This window comes from Xenopus laevis, chromosome 5L, assembly GCF_017654675.1.
Source record: "Xenopus laevis strain J_2021 chromosome 5L, Xenopus_laevis_v10.1, whole genome shotgun sequence".
NCBI classification, from domain to species: domain Eukaryota; kingdom Metazoa; phylum Chordata; class Amphibia; order Anura; family Pipidae; genus Xenopus; species Xenopus laevis.
The window spans coordinates 117,210,155-117,233,810 of record NC_054379.1 but is presented as its reverse complement, the minus strand read 5'-3'; the positions used below and the strand labels follow the sequence as shown (position 1 = coordinate 117,233,810).

Sequence of the window (23,656 nt, the reverse complement as noted above, 5' to 3'; positions counted from 1 at the left end):
GAATCCCTTTAATGTCTAAATGATGTTTTAGTGCACTTGAAGCATGGCGATCCAAATGGAAATACCTTATCTGATAAACCCCAGGTCCATAGTATTCTGGTCCCATACCTGTAGTTGAGTATAAAACAAATGTGTAATAAGGAAATATAGTAAATGTTGCAAACAAAATAATTAGTAAAATTAAAAGCTAATCATTGATATTTTGCAAACCATTTATAATTACTGTTATTACAATGTCCATTTTATTTTTGCATAGACTTTTTAAATACATGCTTAAAGGTCATATGTCATATCATACCGTAGGCTACTATAATACGCATCTTAAATCACTTATGCAATCTGCAAGGTGTTTAGATAAACAGAATCTCATGAACATTCTTTTATGCTCAAATGAGCCTTTTATGTCAGCCTTTTGTTTTGTCTTTGCATAGTAATGAGAGCTGCATTGTTAAGGCGTTATCCCAAAGGTGACCTTATGATGCTTTCTGACTTTTTTTTAGTGCAATGTGTATTTTTAAAGGAAACTAAAATCACTATAAGTGTCCTGTTTTAGTAGCATTTCTTGAATAAGGATATTATTATCATCACCTAATTATCACCTAACTATACTAAGCTTGTGCTTAGCAGGGGAAGACGTGGCATTATATTGTCAAATTGTAATCCTCCTATAGATGAAGTGAATGTGGATAGATAATTCTCCATGTAATCCCATCCTGGAAGTAAATTATTTTTTTGATTCTGAAGTTATGGTCAGGATGGAAGCCTGACACTAATGGTGATCTTTAATAAACAGAGTTTATATAAAAATAGAAATTTACAAAAATCAAGACATTTTTGCAGTGGAATTACATTCGTTATACATTACATGACCCTGGGCATTCTAATTGTTCTCTGAGAATTTTGTTTCTATTTTGTACATTTTAAGTGTAATTTTGTTGTGCAATATAAATCATTTCAATAAGACATTTTATTATATACATTCACAGAAGTGCATCTACTTTCTGCTGCCAACCGAATAGCAATTAAGAACGTGCAAAGGAAATATTATAATCTATGCAGATTTTTCTGATGTGTTGAGGTGCACGGTCAATTAAAATGCATTTGTTTGGTAAGAATCAGCACTTTATCAAGGACGACAACATGATAAAGTTCACAATGTGGACCAAAACATTGAACACAAGTTGTTAGTCAAGTGCTGGTCCTTACCAAATGTGTGTGTCCTAAAGCTCTCTAAAGAGTGAAGGTATCTCCTCCACCCAGCTACTCTAACTTTACTAGTTCATTAAATAAAGTAATGAAAGGCATTTGTTTTTCTCTAATTTCTTCCCCAACTGCAATCTATATCCTAATGATTATGGGGTGCTATATTTAGCATAACCTATAATATTGGAACCTGTTCAAGAAGGTTATTTTGATCCTTGTTTATAATAATTGCAGGCATCTTTTCTAGAACAGGTATAGAGCCCATTATCCAGAATACCATTATCCAAAAATCTTGGCGTCTGTGATGGCTTAATTCAATTTGAATCAAATAATACACATTTTTAAAAATGATTTCCTTTTTCCCTGTACAGGTATAGGATCCCTTATCCGGAAACTCGATATCCAGAAAGCTCAGAATTACAGACTGGCCGTCTCCCATAGACTCCATTTTATTCAAATAATCCAAATTTTAAAAAATTATTTCCTTTTTCTCTGTAATAATAAAACAGTAGCTTGTACTTGATCCCAACTGAGATATAATTAATCCTTATTGGAAGCAAAACCAGCCTATTGGGTTTATTTAATGTTTAAATGAATTTCTAGTAGACTTAAGGCATGAAGATCCAAATTACGGAAAGATCCGTTATCCGGAAAACCGCAGGTCCCGAGCATTCTGGATAACAGTTCCCATACCTGTACTATTAAAATCATATCTTGTACTTGACCAAAACTAAGATTTAATCAGTCAAAATATGAGAAAAAGCAAAGCTATTGGGTTTAATTAATGTTGTTTGATTTTTTTTGCAGACTTAAGGCATGAAGATCCAAATTACAAAAAGACCCCTTATCCGAAAAAAAGGTTTTGAGTATTCTGGATAACAGGTCCCATACCTGTATATATTTCTTAAGGTTCTTCACAGCTTTCTGAATCCATGTCGGATGTCTGCCCACACAATGTAGTGAGAAATCTTTTGTTCTTTTTTTAGGGACCGATAATATTTAAATTAATTGTCACAATAATAAGTAATATGTAAATATGTATCTCTTTCACGTGAATTCTATTAAATGTTACTCAACACACTCTACTCTAATGTAACTCTACATTAATACATTCATAAAAACCTTTTGCTTTTTAAAGAGATGCGTGTTCCAAGTGTGTTTCCAAAGCCTTTTAGATAAAAATGAATAAATAATCAAACACCAACAGAGGAAAAAGTTCATAGTACCTCAGTTCAAGGCCACAAGATGTTATTGCACAGATAGAGTACATTGTTCCACTTAAATTACCTAACACACAATATTATTCGATCTACTGTATTAAAGGCTCTCTTGATGATTGATGCAGTACAAACAAATATAACTGTTCTCCTAGCTCAAATATGCACTGGTTCATTTCACTATTGAACCACATAGCTTAATCATTTGATGTCAGTGAATAACAAAATTCTTAACCAAAATTACGTAGATAGTGAATCAATGAACAGAACTACAGAAGCTACTAGAATAGATCACATTTCTTTCAAAAGAATATAGTATTGCATGTTGCAGAAGAGGATATGGCCATACTTGAAGGGGGAATACTACAGAAATAGATGTAAGCTTAGAGTTGATAATTTTATTTGTGGCCAAAGAAGAGAAAATGAATGTATTCGCAGGCGCGAATTCGTGAAACTGCCGCGAAAATTCGCCAGTGTCAAAAAAGAGCAGAACGCAAATTTTTTAGCAAAGCGAAACACCCCACATTGGCCCATCACTAAAAATGAACTTCCTCATTTTAATTAAATAAAGTGAATACAATACACAATTATAAATACTGATCTAACTAAAATCAGTTAATACAATGAACCATTATGTAACAGATATTTTTACTGACGAATTTTCTTATAAATTGATTGTGTCATAACAACAGAAATTCTCTGCTGTAAAAAGTCTAATGAAAACAGACAGACAGCAGGGAGAGCTCCCAGAGATTTTCCAAAAGCAACTCCCTCTCATGAGGGAATCGGGGAATGGGATGATTTCAGAAACCAAAGAAGTGTTGCCTGTGATTGTTCAAAAGTTGTTGCTCTCACTTTTTAAATCCCAGTTACTAGTTAATGCTAGATATAATAACCACAATTCACTAAGATTCGTAGTTGCGCCAGGCGTAACTTCGCCGCACTTTTTTGGGAATTAGAAAAAATTTGAACTTTTTTTGAAGCAATCACTATCTACTCTATTGCGCTTCACCTGGTCTGAGGTGGAGAAGGAAGTCTAGCGTAAAAGGTAGCGTTCAGTACAATGCGCGTGTTAGTGAATTTGCGTAGTTACGTCCATTGCGCAAATTCGCAAATCATAAGGGTGCAAAGTAACACTAGCAAATTTACTCCAGTGTTCGTTAGTGAATTTGCAAAGCAACCAAAATGACCAACGCTAGCGAATTGACTGGGCATGAAACAAGAAGGAAACAAGTTATTTACATTGGTTATTTGTGGCACCTCTTTTTTTCTCTTGGAAAATCTGCAAAACCCTCACCGTGATTTCATCATGATACTATATATACTTTTTTTGTCCATTAGTTTGTAAGCTCTTATCCCTATTAGTCCTGTAGCCTGTTCCCTTCCCTGTATGCCTATAAATCTGTTTACACTTCTATTATTGTACTTGCTATTATTGTTCTAACGTTAGCGCAAATTCGCCAGCGTCATATTATTTAGTTAATTCGCCGATTTACTAGCGAAGTAGACCTACTCTAGTGCTACTTCGCACCTTTACGCCAAGCGAAGTTGTGCTTTGGCGAAATATTGGAACCTGTTCAAGAAGGTTATTTTGATCCTTGTTTATAATAATTGCAGGCATCTTTTCTAGAACAGGTATAGGGCCCATTATCCAGAATACCGTTATCCAAAAATCTTGGCATCTGTGGAAGATGGCTTAATTCCATTTGAATCAAATAATACACATTTTTAAAAATGACTTCCCTTTTCCCTGTACGGGTATAGGATCCCTTATCAGCTCCGAATTATGGAATGGCCGTCTTCCATAGACTCCATTTTATTCAAATAATCCAAATTTTTAAAACTGATTTCCTTTTTCTCTGTAATAATAAAACAATAGCTTGTACTTGATCGTTAGGCGAAGCACCTAACGTTAGCGCAAATTCGCCAGCGTCATGTCATTTCGTTAATTCGCCGATTTACTAACGGGCGCTGGGTCAATGTAACTACGCTAATTCACTAACTTGCGCATTTTACTGAACATTACCTCTTGCGCCAGACTTGCCTTCGCCACCTCAGACCAGGTGAAGTGCAATAGAGTAGATAGGGATTGCTTCAAAAATAGTTGAAATGTTTTCTAAGTCCCAAAAAACGCTGGTGTTTTTTCCTTTTTTAAGGGTGATAGGCTGAAAAAGATTGTAAATTTTTTTGGGGCTACCCTCCTTCCCCCCTACATTTCTTAACATCTGGCACCTAAACTATACAGCGGGCACATGTATAGGGCAAAATAACAACTCTATTTTATTTTATGAAGGTTTCCCAGGCTTGTGTAGTGTAATGTATTTGCTGCTACATATACGTCCATTCAAGTTTAACTTGGTGCCATATGCAAATTAGGCATCGCTAGCGTAACTTCGCTTTGCTTGACGAATTAACGCTTGCGCAAATTCGCTACTGTTCGCCTCCCTGAGCGCAACTTCGGATTTTAGTGAATTAGCGGCGCCCTGGTGAAAATTCGCCTGGCGAAGTGCGGCGAAGGCATGGCTTGCGCATTTTCGCTGCTTAGTGAATTTGCCCCCTTGTGTTTAATCTGTAGACCCCCTTCCCTGTATATGTTTCTACCATTATATTTTGTCCGGCAGTCCCTATTTACTACTCGTCTTATCTTATCATCATTCCTGCCTTGTGATAGTGTTATCCTCATGCCTTGTTTCCATATTACATTTGTCTATGCTTGCCGAAAACTCAGTAACCTGTCTTTTTAGCCCTGATCATGTATCCATTTTATTTAGCAATGAGATGATGATGCCTTATCCCGAAATGTAGTACTAAGAAATGCTGTGGTCAGACTCCTATTGTTACCAGATCTGAAAATAAAAACTGTTTATGTAACAATATTAAGCCAAAACAGTGTATTTATAAGGTTTTTTTTTCCAGAATTATCGGCAATAGTTCCTTTATTTCTTTGTTTACATAACAATGCTCAAATAAAATGTACAGTAGTTATGACTTATTAAAAACATACACTACATTTTTGGACATCTGTGATTAAATCAACAAATGCCAGACATCAGATTATTTTAGTCTACAAAAAGAACACCAAGCTGCACAATTTGGTTACATTACAAAAGTGCATGATGCTACTATTTACACAATACCTGACCTAGAATATATTAATAGCTGAAGGCAGAGTGCATCCAAACCACGATAAAGATAATTTCACAGAAAGTGCTCTCATACACGGTGACATCAGCTATTCTTATTGTTAATGTGAATTAAAACTCAGCTTCTGCACCATAGCCAACTCTTTTGCCACATCAGGTCCTGCAATGGTAATCGACATTTAATATTGTAAAATGGAACATTTTGCAAAGCGATGGAGGGCAGGGAACAGCAGGGAATATGAAAACGAGGTTGAAGGTTATTGTCTCCTGACAATCAGCAGCGAGACTGGGGAGAGTAAAAAAAGGAACAAGCTGCCAACAAATGACATTTAGTCATGCTGCTTCTCTGCTTACAAGACCATTGTCAAGGAATCCAAAAACGCAAGGAGGGAGAATCACCATAGAAACAAAAGTGTCTCAGGAGGGATAAACTGCTATGATAGGCTGCATGATTCCAGATGCCAATCCATCTATCTTTTGATGTTCATACTTAAAATAGGAATTGATATAACTACGTATTAAATTCCTTCCATAACATAAATATTTCATATTTATGTACACACCACTTCCTTGATGTTTAAATTTCTTGCTGTTTTCCTTCATCAAATGCTCAGAAGCCAACAGATTAGATTATACATTTTGGAATGTAAATAAAATAAATAGAATCTGAATATTTCTTCAATTGTAGCTTTATTTCTAAGGAATAAGGGTCTACAACAGACTTCCTTAAGTGTCTGTCCCAGAAAATGTTAAAATAAATTAGGGATGCACCAAATCCACTATTTTTGATTCAGACGAACCCCCGAATCCTTCACAAAAGATTTGGCCGAATACTAAACCGAATGGGAAAGCATTTTTACTTACTTGTTTTGTGACAGAAAGTCACATGATTTCCCTCCCACCCATAATTTGCATATGCAAATTAATATTTGGTTCAGCCGGGCAGAAGGATTCGGCTAAATACTAATCTTGCTGAAAAAGCCCGAATCCTGGCCGAATCCCCAATCGAATCCTGGATTCGGTGCATCCCTAAAATAAATTAAACATTCTGGATGGCAGAATGGCAAGATCTGCATCTGTTGGAGAGCTTGTTGCAAAAAAAAAAACCCACAACAGAATACAATTAAACCTACCTACACATGTTAATTTACTGCCATAGTGCACGGGTCAGAGATGATAAAATATACTTTTCTTTCAAATGGGGGGAAACTCTTCTTCTAGTCCAGGTATTCTTAACTCTGGGTTGAAATCCAAGAATTGGTCTCTTTATGTGGTCTGCAGGGGTTCTCAATTATTATCTTTTCACAAAAGACAATGAGGCTCATTTATAAACTTTGTGCAGGGCAGAATGGTTCTCAAAGTGAATATATTTGCCCTGCGCATGGTTATATTATAAAGCTGGATAAGAGCGGTGTACTTAGGGGCAGATTTATCAAGGGTCGAATTTCAAAGTAAAAAATACTTTGAAATTCGACCATCGATTTAAAATACTTCGAATTTGAATATCAAATTCGAACTTTTTTCATCGAATTTGTGTATTCTGCGGATTAAATCCTTCAAATCGAACAATTCAAACGATTTTAACATACGATCAAAAAAATTACTTTGACTTCAAAAAACGTAGAAAAATGCTGTAGAAGGTCCCCATAGGCTAACATAGCACTTCGGCAGGTTTAATTTGGCGAAGTATTGAAGTCAAAGTTTTTTTAAAGAGACAGTACTTTAATTATCGAATGGTCGAATATTCAAACTATTTTATTTCTAATCGAATTTGAAGTCGATGTCATAGTATCCTATTCGATGGTCGAAGTATCCAAAAAATTACTTCGAATTTCGATTTTTTTTTTTACTTCGAAAATTCCCTCGAATTCACTTCAACACTTGATAAATCTGCCCATTAATGTACAATTAATGTGCAATTATTGCAAGAATTGCATATTTTTTTCTCACTGCGAATGTCCATAAGAGCTTTTTTAAATATGGCAAAAATCAAAATGTGCACACCCTGCATTTAAGTTTCATCACAACTTTGGTGGTGGAGAAAATATTTTCAAAACAGTTTTGCAAATTGGGAATTTAAATTACAATCAATGATATTTTTGTGCACAACAACCTCGCACAGTGGCTGCACTCACGCAAACACCCGTCTCATTTGTAAAACTTTTCTGAAATTTTGTGCACAAATTCACAAAAAAAATGGAAATTCACAAAAAAAAGTGCAATCTTTTAGATTTCAGGAAAAAACCATAGGCAATACAACCGTTTTCAAATAAATATGCGCTGTGCAAACTTTATAAATGACCCCAATGAGAAATATCCTATTTCATAACAAAGTTCCATCCTCTTTTTAAACCATTGTCTGAGATATATTCTTACAAAATACTGTATGAGGAAGAGATCTTTCCTGCTCTTATATCTCTTGCGTGAGATTTGTGACATCAGATATTGATTTGATAATCTTATTCTGGTCATGGAGCCCTGTGGGAAATTGATCCTCAATAGCAAGGCTTTGCTAAGTTTGGAGGCCAAAGTAATGGATATGGTGGGGAAGTGTTTTCATGACTGATTAACCATTATTAGAGGTAAATACGTGTTTGCTATCCTGGATAACCTTTTTATTACTTATAATCTAGGTCAAGGCTGTCCAACTGGCGGCCCGTGGGCCGTATGCGGCCTGTAACCCCCCCTTGTGTGGCCCTCCATATCAAAATCTATATAAAAAAAATATGGATTTAAGGGTAGGTCTTAATATCACTAAACTTTTTTCACATATGAGTGTCATCCCTGCCAGTGCCAGGCCAAGGTAGTTTGGCACCCTAGGCAAGAGCTTCAATCAGCGCCCCCCCCCTGTCCTGAATTACCATTTACCTCCTTACCATGATGGTTTTTAAATAAAGAAATCAAGAAAATGTACAACAGTTTTTCATTTATATTACTGCCCCCTTTACCTGTACCAGCAATCCCAGCAGCCATCCATCATACAGCCCTCCTGTTCCTGTGCCAGTAGCCATCCATAATACAGCCCCCCTGTACCAGCAAGCTCAGCAGCCATCCATAATACAGACCCCCTGTACCTGTGCCAGTAGCCATCCATCATACTGCCCCCCCATACAGTAGCATCACTAGAGGGGGGGGCGGGCCCTAGTGCGTGACGCGCAGCCGGGCCCCGCCCCCCTCCGTACGGCCGCATTTGGCCGCATTTGTCAGTGGCGCTCGGGCTGCCAGGGGGCCCTGAGGGGGTGCAGGCCCTGGTCCGCTCGCCCCCAGCAAGCTCAGCAGCCATGCATCATACGTACAAATATTTAGCAAGGTTATTGTGTACAAACCATTCTACTACCTATTATAATAAGCCCTCACAGGGTGAAGGACACAATAAATGGCATACACCTAAGGTATTATTATATCAAATTCTTTCCCTTTAAGTAAAAACTTAAATGTAATAATTATGTACAGGTTTATCCAAACTGGTCGGGACACTGGGTTTTCTGCACAAGGGATTATTCTGTAATTTGGATCTCCATGTTTTAAGTCTGCGATAAATTAGTTAAACAACTAATAAACCCAATAATATTGTGTTGCCACCGATATAGATTTATGCGGCTTAGTTACCATCAAGTATAAGGTATGGTCTTATTACAGGTATGGGATCTGTTATTTGGACACCCGTTATCCAGAAAGCTCCTAATTACAGGAAGGCCATCTCCCACAGACTCCATTTTAACCAAATAATCCAAATTTTTAAACATTATTTCATTACATATATTTTTCTCTGTAGTAATAAAATAGCACTTTGTACTTGATCAAACCTAAAATATAATTAATTAGTGATGGGCGAATTTATTCGACCAGGTGTGAATTTGCGGCGAATTCCTGCGATTCGCTGCCGGCAAATAAATTTGCAAACCGGCGTAAAAAAAAAAAATGGACGCTGGTATCAAAATGGACCCCGTTTCACTGGGCCCCAAATTCGCCCATCAATATAATTAATCCTTATTGGAAGCAAAACCAGCCTATTGGGTTTATTTGATGTTTAAATGTTTCTCTAATAGACTTAAGTTATGAAGGCCCAAATTATAGAAAGATCCATTATCCAGCAAACCAGAGGTCCAGAGAATTCTGGATATCAGGTCCCATACTTGTATTAAATAAAAAAAGGAAATTATTTATTGATAATAAAATCACAATTATTATTTTATAACAGAGTCTATATGGTAGATGGCCAATCCTGTAATTCCAAGCATTCTGGAAAACAGGTTTCCAGATAACTGATCCCATGCCTGTAGTGAGACTAACAGCTATTGCCTCAGTCCACTTCTCAATTACATGTTTGCTTTCACTTCTATAGCTGCATGATATAAGAAATAGTAAGGCAAGTTGTAAATGTGCCTAACCCATGGCAAGTGTTTGCTTTACTGTTTCCCACCCTTGCTTTATTATAGCAGTGTACTTGCTGGGAAACAGAAAGAAGGAAATTAGAAAAGAAAGAAAGAATTAATTTAGTAGACATCACAGTTTCCTTCCATCCGTGCTTTGCAAATATCATATATTTGAAAAATGGCACTGTAAATCTTCCATAAAATAATGTACTTTACTGAAAGCAGATTGAATTACTGCATGATTAAACCACAAATCTATTTGAGTAAATATGAGTTTCAGGAGAAACAATGGCACGCTGTCTGAAGCAGGGTACTGTAGATCAAAGGATGTGATGTCAGTTGATAGAGAAACAGGTCAGGCAAGCCCAGGTAGCTGAGGAAACAGGTTGCTAATTATTCACAGAGCTAAGTAGGTATTCTATTGCACGACTACAGTACACTACAAAGGCAGAAGGTCAAAGCCTGCACGGTGAAGGAGCTAAGTTTGTTTTTTGTCATAGAACTAGAATGGGGGAAGAGGAATCGAACTCAACGTGTGTTTCTCTGCAACGTAAGTTCAACTTGTTAAGTGATTTTTTTTTTTTTTGTCGGAGTTCAGGTGTTACATTAGGCTTTGCAACCTGTGAAATTTGTATTGGCTCTTGCAAACGCATGTGAGACAGCTTTCATATCTTAAGCTCGACTAATTGAAAATACTGTGAAAGAAAGGAAGGTTTCTTTGTGCAGAATGGTAGCTTTCTGCCTGCCTTTGTTAAGTTAATATGGTAGTGCTGACATGCTCTCTGGCAATCTGATAGAGCTGAGATGCAGTACTTCTGGATATTCACCTTTCAGTCAGCCCTTATCTGTCAACCTGACAGGCGCGTCTTTCAGGGAAAAGTTTCAATATATATTTTCCTCGTGTCACACTGATATTAAATAATGTAATAGGGTTGCAAGTGCTATGTATGCAAACACAAAATTGCCCAATATTATGATTACTGTAACTAATTCTGTATATAATATATGTGCTATATTATTTATGTGCAATAATTTACTGTTTAGCACAGAAAAACATAATTGCCTTTCAGGTCAGTCTGCACTGCAGTGATTCATAAGAAACCCTATTAACCTTAATTATATATAAATATCCGAATATGCAGGATTGTGATCTGCTGGGAACGTGTTATCCAGAGTGCAATTTCCTGATTAATAGTATTCCATTTAATTAAATAATTCTTTATTTGTGGTTAATTTGCTCTTTCTCTGTAATAATAACATATTACCTAGTACAGTTATGGGACCTGTTATCCAGAATGCTTGGGACCTGGGGTTTTAAGGATAAGGGCTATTTCCATAATTTGGATCTCCATACCTTAAGTCTACTAAAAAGTCATTTAAACTTTAATTAGACCCAATAGGATTGTTTTGCATCCAATGAAGATTCCTTATATCTTAGTTGGGATCAAGTGCAAGGTACTGTTTTATTATTACAGAGAAAAAGAAAATACATAAAATTTAGTCTGTGGGAGATAACGGGTTTCCAGATAACAGATCCCAAACCTGTAGCATAAATTCATGCTGGTGGAATTCAATCTTACTGGGTTTATTCAATGTTTTTTTAGCAGATTGAAAGGATAAATAAAGGAATAATGCCTAACATATTGGCACCCCCCATTATAATATAAATTCTGGTCAATGCTCCTGTTAGCAGAATACTGCTTCCACCTTCCTTCCTCTTCTGTCTTCTTTTTTTCTGAGCTGAGGCACATGTGCAGTAGAGTGATAAAGCTGTCTCCTTGCATTCAAGTATGGCATCCACTCTACTACATATGTGCCTGCTCGGACCAGGACAAGACCGAAGAAGCTGAAGAAGATAGTAACAAGGAACGTCTATGTATATATCCCAGGCTGGTGCAGTTTTTAACAAACAGTACACTGGCCTGAGGTATCAGGTAAAGCCATTATAATCAATGATTATACCTTTAGTTTAAATTTTAAGGAAAAATCACTTACCTGGAAAACCCCGGGTCCTAATTATTCTGGATAATATATCCAGTATATTTTGTATTTTGTATTCAGCTTCAGCTTATACAATTGTTTATGCAGTTACTCTAAGGGCCACATTTACTTAGCTCGAGTGAAGGAATAGAATAAAAACTTCGAATTTCGAATGATTTTTTTTGGCTACTTCGACCATCGAATTGGCTACTTCGACCTTCGACTACGACTTCGAATCGAACGATTCGAACTAAAAATCGTTTGACTATTCGATAGTCGAAGTACTGTCTCTTTAAAAAAAACTTCAACCCCCTACTTCGCCAAGTAAAACCTACCGAACCTCAATGTTAGCCTATGGGGAAGGTCTAACAAATTTTTGGTCGAAGGAAAATCGCTTGATCGAAGGATTAAAATCCTTCGATCGTTTGATGAACGAATTGCGGTAAATCCTTCGACTTCGATATTTGAAGTTGAAGGATTTAACTTCAACAGTCAAATATTGAGGGTTAATTAACCCTCGATATTCGAAACTAAGTAAATGTGCCCCCAAGAGTAGACCTAGTTAGAACCCCAGCCTTCTTCAGTGGCCATTGAATCCACATGGCTAGTCCCTTAACCTGCATCGTTTGTACCATTTGTCAAACAGCTAATACAGCATTTCTCTATACAGTACTTGTCTCATATGGTTAAATGTTTTGTTCTTGGAGATATAAAGACAAAGAGTTTGATCCGGACAGAATATAGACACTACTATAGATGGATGGAAAGCCTGCAGCAATCCATATGTTGGAAACTGCAAATCACATTGCCCCTAGATAGACTCTTGAACAGATGTAAATTGACAGTTGTAGTTCAGCAGTCTCTGGAGGTTTGCACAGATACTATTCTTCGTATGAAAGAGCTGGACTTTTTTTCCCAATAATGTATTTTTGTATGACATAGCTGTGTTACAGTGAACCCTACTCAAATACTAATTACAATCTACTGATCTATAATTAGATTATATCTTAACTGGTGTAGTAAAATTGTGCAAGAAACGTATGAAGGCCTATTTATTAAAGGTCGAATTGCAGTGGCTTTAGAGGTTTTTTTAAACCACGACTAAACTCACTTTCTCTAAAACCATGAATGTCATGACATTTATTAAAAGATCCAAATAAAAAAAGTATGAATGGAAAATAACACTGAAGTGTCCAAAAAAAAAAAAATGAATACCTCTAAAACCTCTAAAGATTCGGGGGTTTTTTTTGACAAATTGTAGCAGAAAAAAAATTAGAACACCTCTAAAATTGATTAAAACCAGTCCAATAGGATCAGCACAGCTCCCATTGACTTAAATAGGCAACTTTTACCTGATGGAATTTTTCATTAGAGTTTTTCGTGGTTTTTGCACTTAATAAATCTCATTTTTTTAGAGCTTTTAAAAAAAAATAGAAAAACCACAAATTTGAGAGGTTCATAGAAAAAAATCTAAATTTGATTGATAGTAAATCAGCCCCTTAGTGTAGTCAGATTTCTACACAACATTTTGTGACTTTTTGTTTACGTTGTGTTTAATTGTGTAAAGCAGGTGCCTAAATACTGTCTTAAAAGCTCTGGCTGGCACAAACACTTTTATAAACAGACAAGACAACGCTTTTAAATTTGGAATTTAAACACAAAGGGTTACTTGAGGTAATTTTATTTGTAGCAATGAATTTTATAATATGCCCCCCCCCACTTATTCCAATGCACGCAGAGATGTGTTCATTTTTGTAAGTCTTCTGATAACATCTTTTGCAAATACTGACTCTTGTGGACTATTGTTTTGGTGAAATTCAGTTAGAATCAGTTACTGGACTGAATGTGAATGAGCCCAAGGGTAGCACCAATTACACAAGCAGAAAACTGCATACCTCTTATTCAAAATGAAAGCAAATCATATTCTCCAAGCAAAACTCTCACAATACTATTCTATTAATGTTGTTAGACTTTCATATGTACATGTAGCTATTCCAGTCTCACACTTTTGGCTTTCTCTCGTGCCTCCTTTTTTGAAAAAAGACTGGATAATAAAAAATGATCTAAAGATATATTATTAGCAGTAAACAGCTGTTCTAAAACATTTTAATATTATCGTATCTATTTATCTGTGTGGAATACCTTCTGGGATATTTATCAGAGCAGAGGATACAATTCTTCATACAATTCTCCAAAAACCTATAACACACAAATTCCGTTATGAATGTGCCATTTTTAATTTCCATTGAGATTAAATATTCTGCCATACTGTACCCATTTTCATCTATTGACACAAAGCCTTTATTAAATAATGAGCTCACACAATTTGATTCAATAGAAGAGCAGCTGTGTTTTCTTAGAACTTCATTTTACCCAGCAATTGCCTGGGACTGAATGTAGAAACTCTTCCTGTATTACGTACCTTGTAACCCGATCTTGCAAATAACCTTCTTTTTACGGTGCACACAAAATACCACAGCACACAGGTATTGTTTGTTCTGTTGCAGCTGTTGGCTTAGTCAAAAGCCGGTTCTTATACTGGAATCTTGTATTCCCCCTCCCCTCTTACTCTGTCACACATACCTGCCTACAGATTTAGCTAATTTATTAATATACAGAAATGCAAATGTAAACCCAGCCACTGTTTCATCTGTTGCAATCACAGTTCCATTAAGACTTGGTTGTGTATTCAGGCAGGTTGGGTTATTTCCTCCGTGACTCTATGCAGCGACACTTTGTTTATATTCCTGAATGCTCTCCTTCACTGCTAAGAGATGCGTTGACTGTACAGAAACATAGTTTTGTGTTAACCTGCTGGAAAGGTCTGCTAATAGGGCACCAGGAACATATTCCTGCTCCAGCCTGACATACTGTGGAGATCAGCCAGGACAAATCATCGATCTGGCAGCAATTACAAGGTCACCCTTTGTCACAGAATTTTCAAGGAGATACATGCTTTTCTTTCTTCAGCGGCCATATTACAACCTGCTCAGAGTGTTAGGCACCTATCCAACTGTCTCAAACAGGGCTGCTCACTGTTTTATGCTAGCTTTTCTTTATACTGCAGTGGGTGTGTAACCTGAATATTTAAACTTGTAAACAATGAAAATAAATACTGTTACTATTTTAAAAGCAGGACATGTAAAATAATCCCTGGAATAATATTGGTGTTTAAAGTATTGTCGTACATTGATTGATCAATAAACTCATAAGGTTTCTGACCCAACCACAAGGATTTTCCACTTATTTCTCCAAAATATAAGAGCAAGTACTGATATAACAGATTAATAGCCTGGAGGCTTTTCAAGGGTTCCTTACGCCGTACATGCATTGGTGCACAATTCAGAGCAGACTGGGAGTATGCAATTGCTCTCACTACAAGTTGCTAAGAAGTACCTAGTCAATGCCATCAACGGCCGCCTAATTTTACATCTGTTATGCAGCTGCACATGCTTTCATAAACAACTCTTTTTAATAGCCTTAAATTATCCTACAACCAAGAGCTCCCTGCATAAAAAAAATGTAATAAACAAAATGATTGTGTAAAAATAAGGTTATTGTTACAGTTGGCATCTCTCTGGACAAACAATTGGTAAATTTAGAGCTATGTTTCACTGTTGCTATGTCTGGGGCAATTTACAGTAACATTTTAAAATTGCATTCTATTATAAGTAGTAATGAGCACATTTGTTTACCATGCATAGATTCACTGCGAAATTCAGCAATTCAACAAACATTTGACAAGGAAACATTCCCATTCACTTCAGTGCATTTGGAGTGAGACAAAACTTGAGAAAAAATGCCCAAGGATTTTAATGCAATTAGAGTGAGAAAAAAAGTTTGCTCATAGACTATAACATATTTTGATTCAAAAAAAGTTGTTGTGACAAAAACGTTGCCACAACAAAAAAGTCACCCATAGACCGTAATATATTTTGCTACAAAAAAGTCGCTGCATCAAAAAAAAAAAATGCCGCAACAAATGTCACCCATAGACTTTAAAGGGATCCTGTCATCAGAAAACATGTTTTTTTCAAAATGCATCAGTTAATAGTGCTACTCCAGCAGACTTCTGCACTGAAATCCATTTCTCAAAAGAACAAACTGATTTTTTTATATTGAGTTTTGAAATCTGACATGGGGCTAGACATTTTGTCAATTTCCCAGCTGCCCCTGGTCATGTGACTTGTGCCTGCACTTTAGGAGAGAAATGCTTTCTGGCAGGCTGCTGTGTTTCCTTCTCAATGTAACTGAAGGAGTCTCAGTGCGACATGGGTTTTTACTATTGAGTGTTGTTCTTAGATCTACCAGACAGCTGTTATCTTGTGTTAAAGAGCTGTTATCTGGTTACCTTCCCATTGTTCTATTGTTTGGCTGCTGGGGGGAAAGGGAGGGGGGTGATATCCAACTTGCAGTACAGCAGTAAAGAGTGATTGAAGTTTATCAGAGCACAAGTCACATGACTTGGGGCAGCTGGGAAATTGACAATATGTCTAGCCCCATGTCAGATATCAAAATTGAATATAAAAAAATCTGTTTGCTCTTTTGAGAAATGGATTTCAGTGCAGAATTCTGCTGGAGCAGCACTATTAACTGATTCATTTTGAAAAAAATGTTTTTCCCAGGATGGGATGTATTTCCCAATTTTTTTGCAGTTCTGTGAATTTTTCAGCAGTTTTGCTAATTTTTTGCCAAACCAAAATGGGACAGACTCACTTATCACTAATTATAATTCTTCTGCTGGCATATTGTAATGGATCTGAACTTTTATATTATAATAAATATAAAAGTTATATTATTAAATAAAGACAAAACCAAACCCTCTTCTCAATGACGTTTGGACTGAGATTCAAAATAGGCCCTCGCAATTTAAGTTTCCTAAGGAGCAAACAGCCAAAAAATGGAATAATGAACAACCATTTGCATTAAAAAAGCACTACCTGCAGGGCCGCCATCAGGGGGGGCACAGGGGGTACTGCTGTACCGGGTTCGGGCCTGAAGGGGTGCCTGGCTGTGTTGCACTTTTCAAAAAAGCCGGGTCCCCCTTGACAGTTGCAAAGCCCCACCGCCTCTTCTGAAGTCCCGAAAAGCCAAAATGCCGAAGTTCCAAACAGCCGAAGTCCAGAAGCCGCGAAAAGACCCAAAATCACAAAAACAGCTGAAGTTGAAGTCCTGAAGTGGTGAAAAGACCTAAAGTCACGAAAACAGCCGAAATTGATGTCCTGAAAAGACCTAGTAATGTAACTAGGTGGAGGCGGGCCCTGGTGCCGGCCGTGCAGCCGGGCCCCTGGTGTGGTCACTAAAGGAGGCAAAGTTGAAGTCCTGAGGCCACAAGTTCAATTCTACTGAACGCCAATCTTTATTTTTTATTTTTTTTTAATCCCCTGGCCACCAATGTATTATTTTAATAATCTATAGGCCCCTACCACCAATGTTTTTTTAAAAAAATATACTCCAGGGCCCTAATTTTTTTAACTTGTATGGGGGGCCCTGGCACTAATGTTTTTTTTTTTTTTTTATGGGGGGCCATGGCACCAATGTTTTCTTTTTTTTTTAACTTTTAGGGGGGCCATGTTCACCAATTTTTTTTTAACTTGTAGGGGGGCCTTGGCACCAATTTCTTAAAAAAAAAACTTTTATGGGGTGCCCTGGGCCAAAGTTTTTTTTAACTTATAAGGGGGCCCTGACCATTAATAGCTTTTTATAACTTGTGTGTGTGGGGGGGTTACCATTTTTAGCGCTGATGTCTGTGTGGTCTTTTAACTGTGGTGTGGGTGAGATCTGGGGTGTCGCTTGGTTTGGTCGGCGCCCCCGGAAATTTTGTTGTTTATGGCCCCGTGATTTCTAATGGCGGCCCTGCCTATATTAACAAGACTCAAAAGTAACATGGTAAAACCATTCCTGTTATTGGCTGTAAATATTTTGCATTTGGGACAGTTCCACATACTGTAATATGCACATCTATATTCTGCAGAAAATAATTTGTTGCTTGTGACTTATGTCTTTCAACTCATGTCATTAAAAGAAAAAGTCTAAATAAATAACAAGCACCTACACTATAGCGTGTCACTCACCAGTTGTGTGAAAGTTAGATGTTTTTCCAGCAGTTACAAACATGTTTAACCAGTTGAATTACGTGCAGGATATTTACTCAAAGCCAAATGAACTGTATTTACTCCTACAGCAAATGAGTGACTGAAAAGATTACAATACGCTCAGAAAATATATAAGAGAGACAAACAGTTTATTAGTTTATATTCATAGATTTATTAGATACATTTTGTTTAGTTAAGTTGCGGTTAGATGGAGTAGATACCTCACACCAACATAGAAGGAGCAGCTTTGGTGAATGGGAAGCCTTAATGTAACTATTGGAGTATTCCTCTTAGGTTGGAAAAGCTATGGATATAGATTATAGCTGAGGAGATATTAACACGGTGTTAGTCTCAATTTATTACACTAGTGTAACAATTTATTACTAGCAGTTGGGACACTAATAGATACAGTTAACATCTACAGTCAATACTGTTACATTTTATATTACATCGTTACTTGTTTTTAATTGTTGTTTATATGAAACAGAGATAACAGTATCGGTTGGTTTTTAACATAACAAAGGGTTTTTTTATAGCAAAAGGTTTTTACTATATGATGGACAACTTTATACTCCTATTGGTGCTTGTGAATGACACTGATTATCTGACACTACCACTGTTGTTTCCCGCCAGTTAGAAGTTATAAGACTTGTTCATAGATATGTTTGGCACTGTGAGAAAGGCCTCTGATGGGGCCGAAACGTTAGTCGTAAATTCTATCAATAAATCTTTGTCCAATTTTTAAGCCCTGTGAGTGCTGATCGTTTTTGGAACTTATATATATAAAACTGCAAAAGCGGCAGCACTCCAAGGATTTTTGACAAAAGTATGGTAGTGACAACAAAAAAGGTTTATTAAAAGGTTTTCACTACCATACTTTTGTCAAAAATCCTTGGAGTGCTGCCGCTTTTGCAGTTTTATTGTATTTTTCATTGGATTACCACCCAGGTTGTTATGCTGCCTTAAGGTTGTAGTATGTTCTGTATATATATATATATATATATATATATATATATATATATATATATATATATATATATATATTTATATATATATATATATATATATATATATATATATATATATATATATATATATATATATACTGCACATATATAATACATTTTAAAATTGTTATGTCTTCAAACTTAAATCTATACAGTGCTTTTCAAAGAGATATTGTATAAGGGTGCCACCCCCCTGTTATTTCAGAGTTATGGATCCCTAAACCTAATCAGTCATTGGAGCTCCAATAAGCAACATACACCTGATGAAGGGTGGTTACAGCTCATAAAAACTTTGTACATTCTCCTTGTGATATAACATGCCCAACATCACTGCCTTTTGAGAATGGCATGTTTAATGTTGTAGTGGTGGCAATGTTCCCTCGAATTCCTTCTCGACCATGTGCGAAAAAATATCTTTTGTGCAGAGTTTTTAAAAACTGTATTCTCAGGTCAGAATTAATACAAAATTTGGTGTTTTCACACACATTTTTTTTGTGCACCACAATTTGCTGTTGAGGTTGGCCTCAAAATGTGTGCGTGTGGGCATGAGTGCACAGCTTGGAGGAGCATTGACCTCAGGCATAACCAGTGGCGTAACTACCGGGGGAGCAGGGGGTGCGATTGGGCCAGGGCCCGCACCCCTCTCAGGGCCCCCCCGGCAGCTCCCGCGCCACGATTCCCGGTGGTTCCGGGTGTACTGCCGGTGGTTCCGGGTGTACGGAGTACGTCCCGCGCCAGGGCCCGCCCCCTCTAGTTATGTCACTGGGCATAACTGCCAGCCAGAAGTACTTGGATGTTTAATGATGTGTAGTTGCAGCTTCCTTTCTTCTTGTATGGTGTAGGTAATGCTTAATCAAAGTCTGCTCTGTGCATGTGTGTTGCTAATGAGTACTGTTTTTCTATGTATCCATTGTCTTATTCTCAATCTTAGTTGCAATACCAACTTATTTTTTTTTTATTCACATTCTGCTAGTATTTAAATATGAATGTCATATTTACAGCTCCCACACCATATTTTTGCAAATCCCATTTATTTATATCCTGTAACCTCAGCTCTTTCTGCAGCTACCTGACAATTGTCTGTTATTTATGCCTGGAATCAGTCCTAGAACTGTTTTCCACTTCACTTGCAGTGCAAGTGCACACCATTACTTTCTGTGAGCAAGTTCCTCACTCATGCAGTTCTTGAAAAGGTTTGTTGCAGACATTTCAGTGTTTATGTCCCAGGAAATATGTGATATCAATACAGGCAAAAGGTTATATGCTTAAAGAATATTATTTGCACATCTCTGCTTAGAGCTGATTCATTGTTTGAAATTCTATTTGCACACAGGTTCTGCCTGTTAAGAATTTTGCAGCTACACATACAGAGAGACTGTGGACAATGATCCATTTTTTCAAATGAATTGGTGAGAATGTGTTAACTTGATATCAGATCAATGAGTTATGAAGTGCTTGTAGGTTGGTTAATACTTACTCCATGAATATGTTTTATTGGCCTCTGATGTGTTTTATGTGGTTTGGTTTACAGCTGGGCTTGAACCTAGGACCTTGTGTTCTGCGTTTCTTTCTATGAGTATCTTGAACTAAATATTGAAACAACACAAGTCCTATGTTCATTTTCAGCACTTCTGTTTAATTTACTAATACCATCACATACAGGTGGAAATTTGTTGTTACGTTACTCGATGGTGCTCAAAACTAGGACACTCAAACTGTCACCACATCAGTAACTGATAGTGAGAGCTGGTATTGTGTGCTCCAGCACAGTTTTAATAATGGATGCAGTGAGCTCAGTTTAAATTGAAAAACTGGGTTGGTAATCTATTAAATGAAGTACCGTGGTGGCACAAGGTAAGCCACCTGATCCAAATGCCTGAATTACCTTTGCTCCTGTACAGTAGGTCTATGTTACTTTTGCAATACCCATAACACCCACATCCCATTGGAAAATCTTAGGTCTAGGAATAACTACTTATACAATTTAAAATACAATTAATTGGGAATTACATAAAAAAAAAATCTAGTTAGTGAAAGGGAATGAATACAACACAGATTTCCCTTGTGTACTACATCCAATGTCTTGGAATATTGATGCACTTGATTGAGAGTAGTATTGTAATTCCTATGCACACCTAATTAACAGTATTTTCTTTCATGGTTTAAGTGCCGTAGAATATGTGATGGCATTTAAAGATCTTTTGTGCCAGTAGTTTTGTCACAAGGGAACAGGAATTGATCAGCTTATTGCCTTTTTAACTAGAGTCAAGTATTTTAGTGGCATGTGCCAAAGACTGTTTACTTGCAGTACATATACACTAAGAACCTTAAATCCATTGTTAAGAATAAAAGAAAGTGATTTTATTTTCATTTATAGTTGAACAAAATACATTCATAAATGTATTTCCAGTACAGACAAAAACAGATTGTAATAGCTCATACTTCAATGCACTCAAAAGACCATATTATAAGTATATAATCATAGGCACATCTGTAAAAATAGCCAAAGCAATCCTTATGCTCATGAGATGTACAGATGGATATAAAGAATATTATCAGAGAAGAAAAGGTTTATTGCATAGTGCAAGGTCATGGATGAGAGTCAATTTCATATGCAATTCAATGCAGAAAAAGTTCACATGGTTTATCACGTGAAAACTCCATTGAAGTCTAGGGAAAAAAACTGGAACTGAATTAGGTGAAAAGTTTTTTCTCCTCAAATTGAATCTTGTCCATGAATTTTCTCGTAAAAAACCATGAGATAACCTTTTCTCACTTAATTGAATCATCCATGACCTTGCACTATGCAATAAACCTTTTCTTCTCTGAACTGAATCTGGCCCATTGGGTGAAAGTTCATTTTTTAACCTGGAAGAGCAAACTTTGGAGTGTCTCAAGAACAAAAATCTGCTTAATGGCCCAGTCAAAGCCATGAAGATTCATTTCCTAATACCACAGGAACAAGTTCAAGAGCCTAAAGAGTTTTTTTTTATCATTGGTTGAGCCTTCATAAAGAGTAAGTAGTTTGAGATTTGATTTGTTGATTTCCATAGAAGTCTGTGGACAATATATTCTTTATATACTGCATTCGCTTTTTAATTTGATTTGATAAATATAGGTAATTTATTGCTAAGTCATGCTTTCTTAGATGAGAAAGTAGAGTTATTTTGACTCGAATCCTGTCAGAGTTGTTATGGATAATTATTTGCTTCAAGAAATCCCAAATAAATCTGCTTTATTTGGGTTAATTAACCCTTGATATTCGACCCTATGTAAATCTGCCCCTGAGTGTGTTGCACAATGACCTTTTGAACCAATTAATCACACCCCAGTCATTATAAAAAAAATAACATATATATGCATTATTACTTACACCACCAGTGTTCCTGTGTATTGGAAAAATAGTAAATAGCGAACACATATTTCATAATCTCAGTTCATAGACAATGTACAACGTACACCTTGATCCTCAAAATGGCACTCCACAGGGAAGTGTCCTGAGCCCGTTGCTGTACATGACTGTGTGTCCAGACAAAGCTCTAATATCATCATTAAGTTTGCTGATGACACCACCATTGAATCACCAACAATGATGAGCTGGCCTACAGGAGTAGGTGAGACTCCAGGCAGAGTGGTGTCAGGAGAATAACCTCTCTCTCTCAAAGTCAGCAAAACTAAAGAGCTGATTATGAATTTCAGAAAACAAGATGCGGTTCATGCTCCCATCCACATTGGAGGGGACGCTGTAGAGAGGGTGAGCAGCTTCAGGTTCCTTGGGGTCACCCTCATTGCTAACCTCAAGTGGACAGAGCACACAGCAGCTGTTATCAACAAGGCTCGCCAACGCCTTCACTTTCTCCCAGATATCCACCACAGTCCTCATCTGTTTCTACAGGCGCACTGTGAAGACCATCTTCACAGACTGTATTACATCCTGTTATGGCATCTGCTCCGCACAAAAAAAGAAAGCCCTGCAAAGAGTGGTGAAAATGGCTCAGAAGATCATCTGCACACCATTTCAAGCAATTAAGGGCATCTAAACCATGCAATGTCTCTGAAAGACAGAGCACATCATGAAGGACTCTAGTCATCCTGCACTACCACTTTTCTCTTCCCTGCCCTCTGCAAGAGATTCAGGTGAATCTTTACACACACACTGCTAGATTTAGGGACAGTTTTTACCCCAGTAGTGTCAGACTATATAACACTAACCAATATAACAAAGGATATGTATAGACTGTGCAATAATAAATGCTAATACACTGCAATATAATGTGCAATATATGTTTGGTTTCAACACACTTGTGTGCAATATTGCTAATATACACTGCAAATGCTAAAAACTGTTAAACACTTAATTTTAGGCTTGCACTTTATGATTATGGTCATTATGATAATAGTACATGTTAGCTAGAGTAAATAGGACTTATTGTAACTTACTGTATTTAGACCTTTCAGTAACTTAATTGTATATAGCTAGAGTAAACAGAACTTTGTTGTAATTTTATTTTATCATTGAAATGTTGCACTGAATGTCTAGTATGTGAAGAAGGCATTCAATTCATTCAATTAAGAATTTCATTGTACTGTGTATGCTGTACAATAAAACTTTGAACCTTGAATCTTGAATCATAA

General features: G+C 36.7%; 1 protein-coding gene across 1 annotated transcript in view; it reads left to right on the top strand.

Moving 5' to 3' along the window:
* The first annotated feature begins 10,311 nt into the window (after nt 1–10,311).
* naaladl2.L (N-acetylated alpha-linked acidic dipeptidase-like 2 L homeolog) overlaps nt 10,312–23,656 on the top strand; it is a 338,033-nt gene continuing 324,688 nt past the window's right edge. Inside the window, exon 1 of the mRNA XM_018263683.2 lies at nt 10,312–10,489. Coding sequence (XP_018119172.1) covers nt 10,447–10,489 — 43 coding nt within the window. The 5' untranslated portion in view covers nt 10,312–10,446. The remainder of the gene's footprint in view (nt 10,490–23,656) is intronic.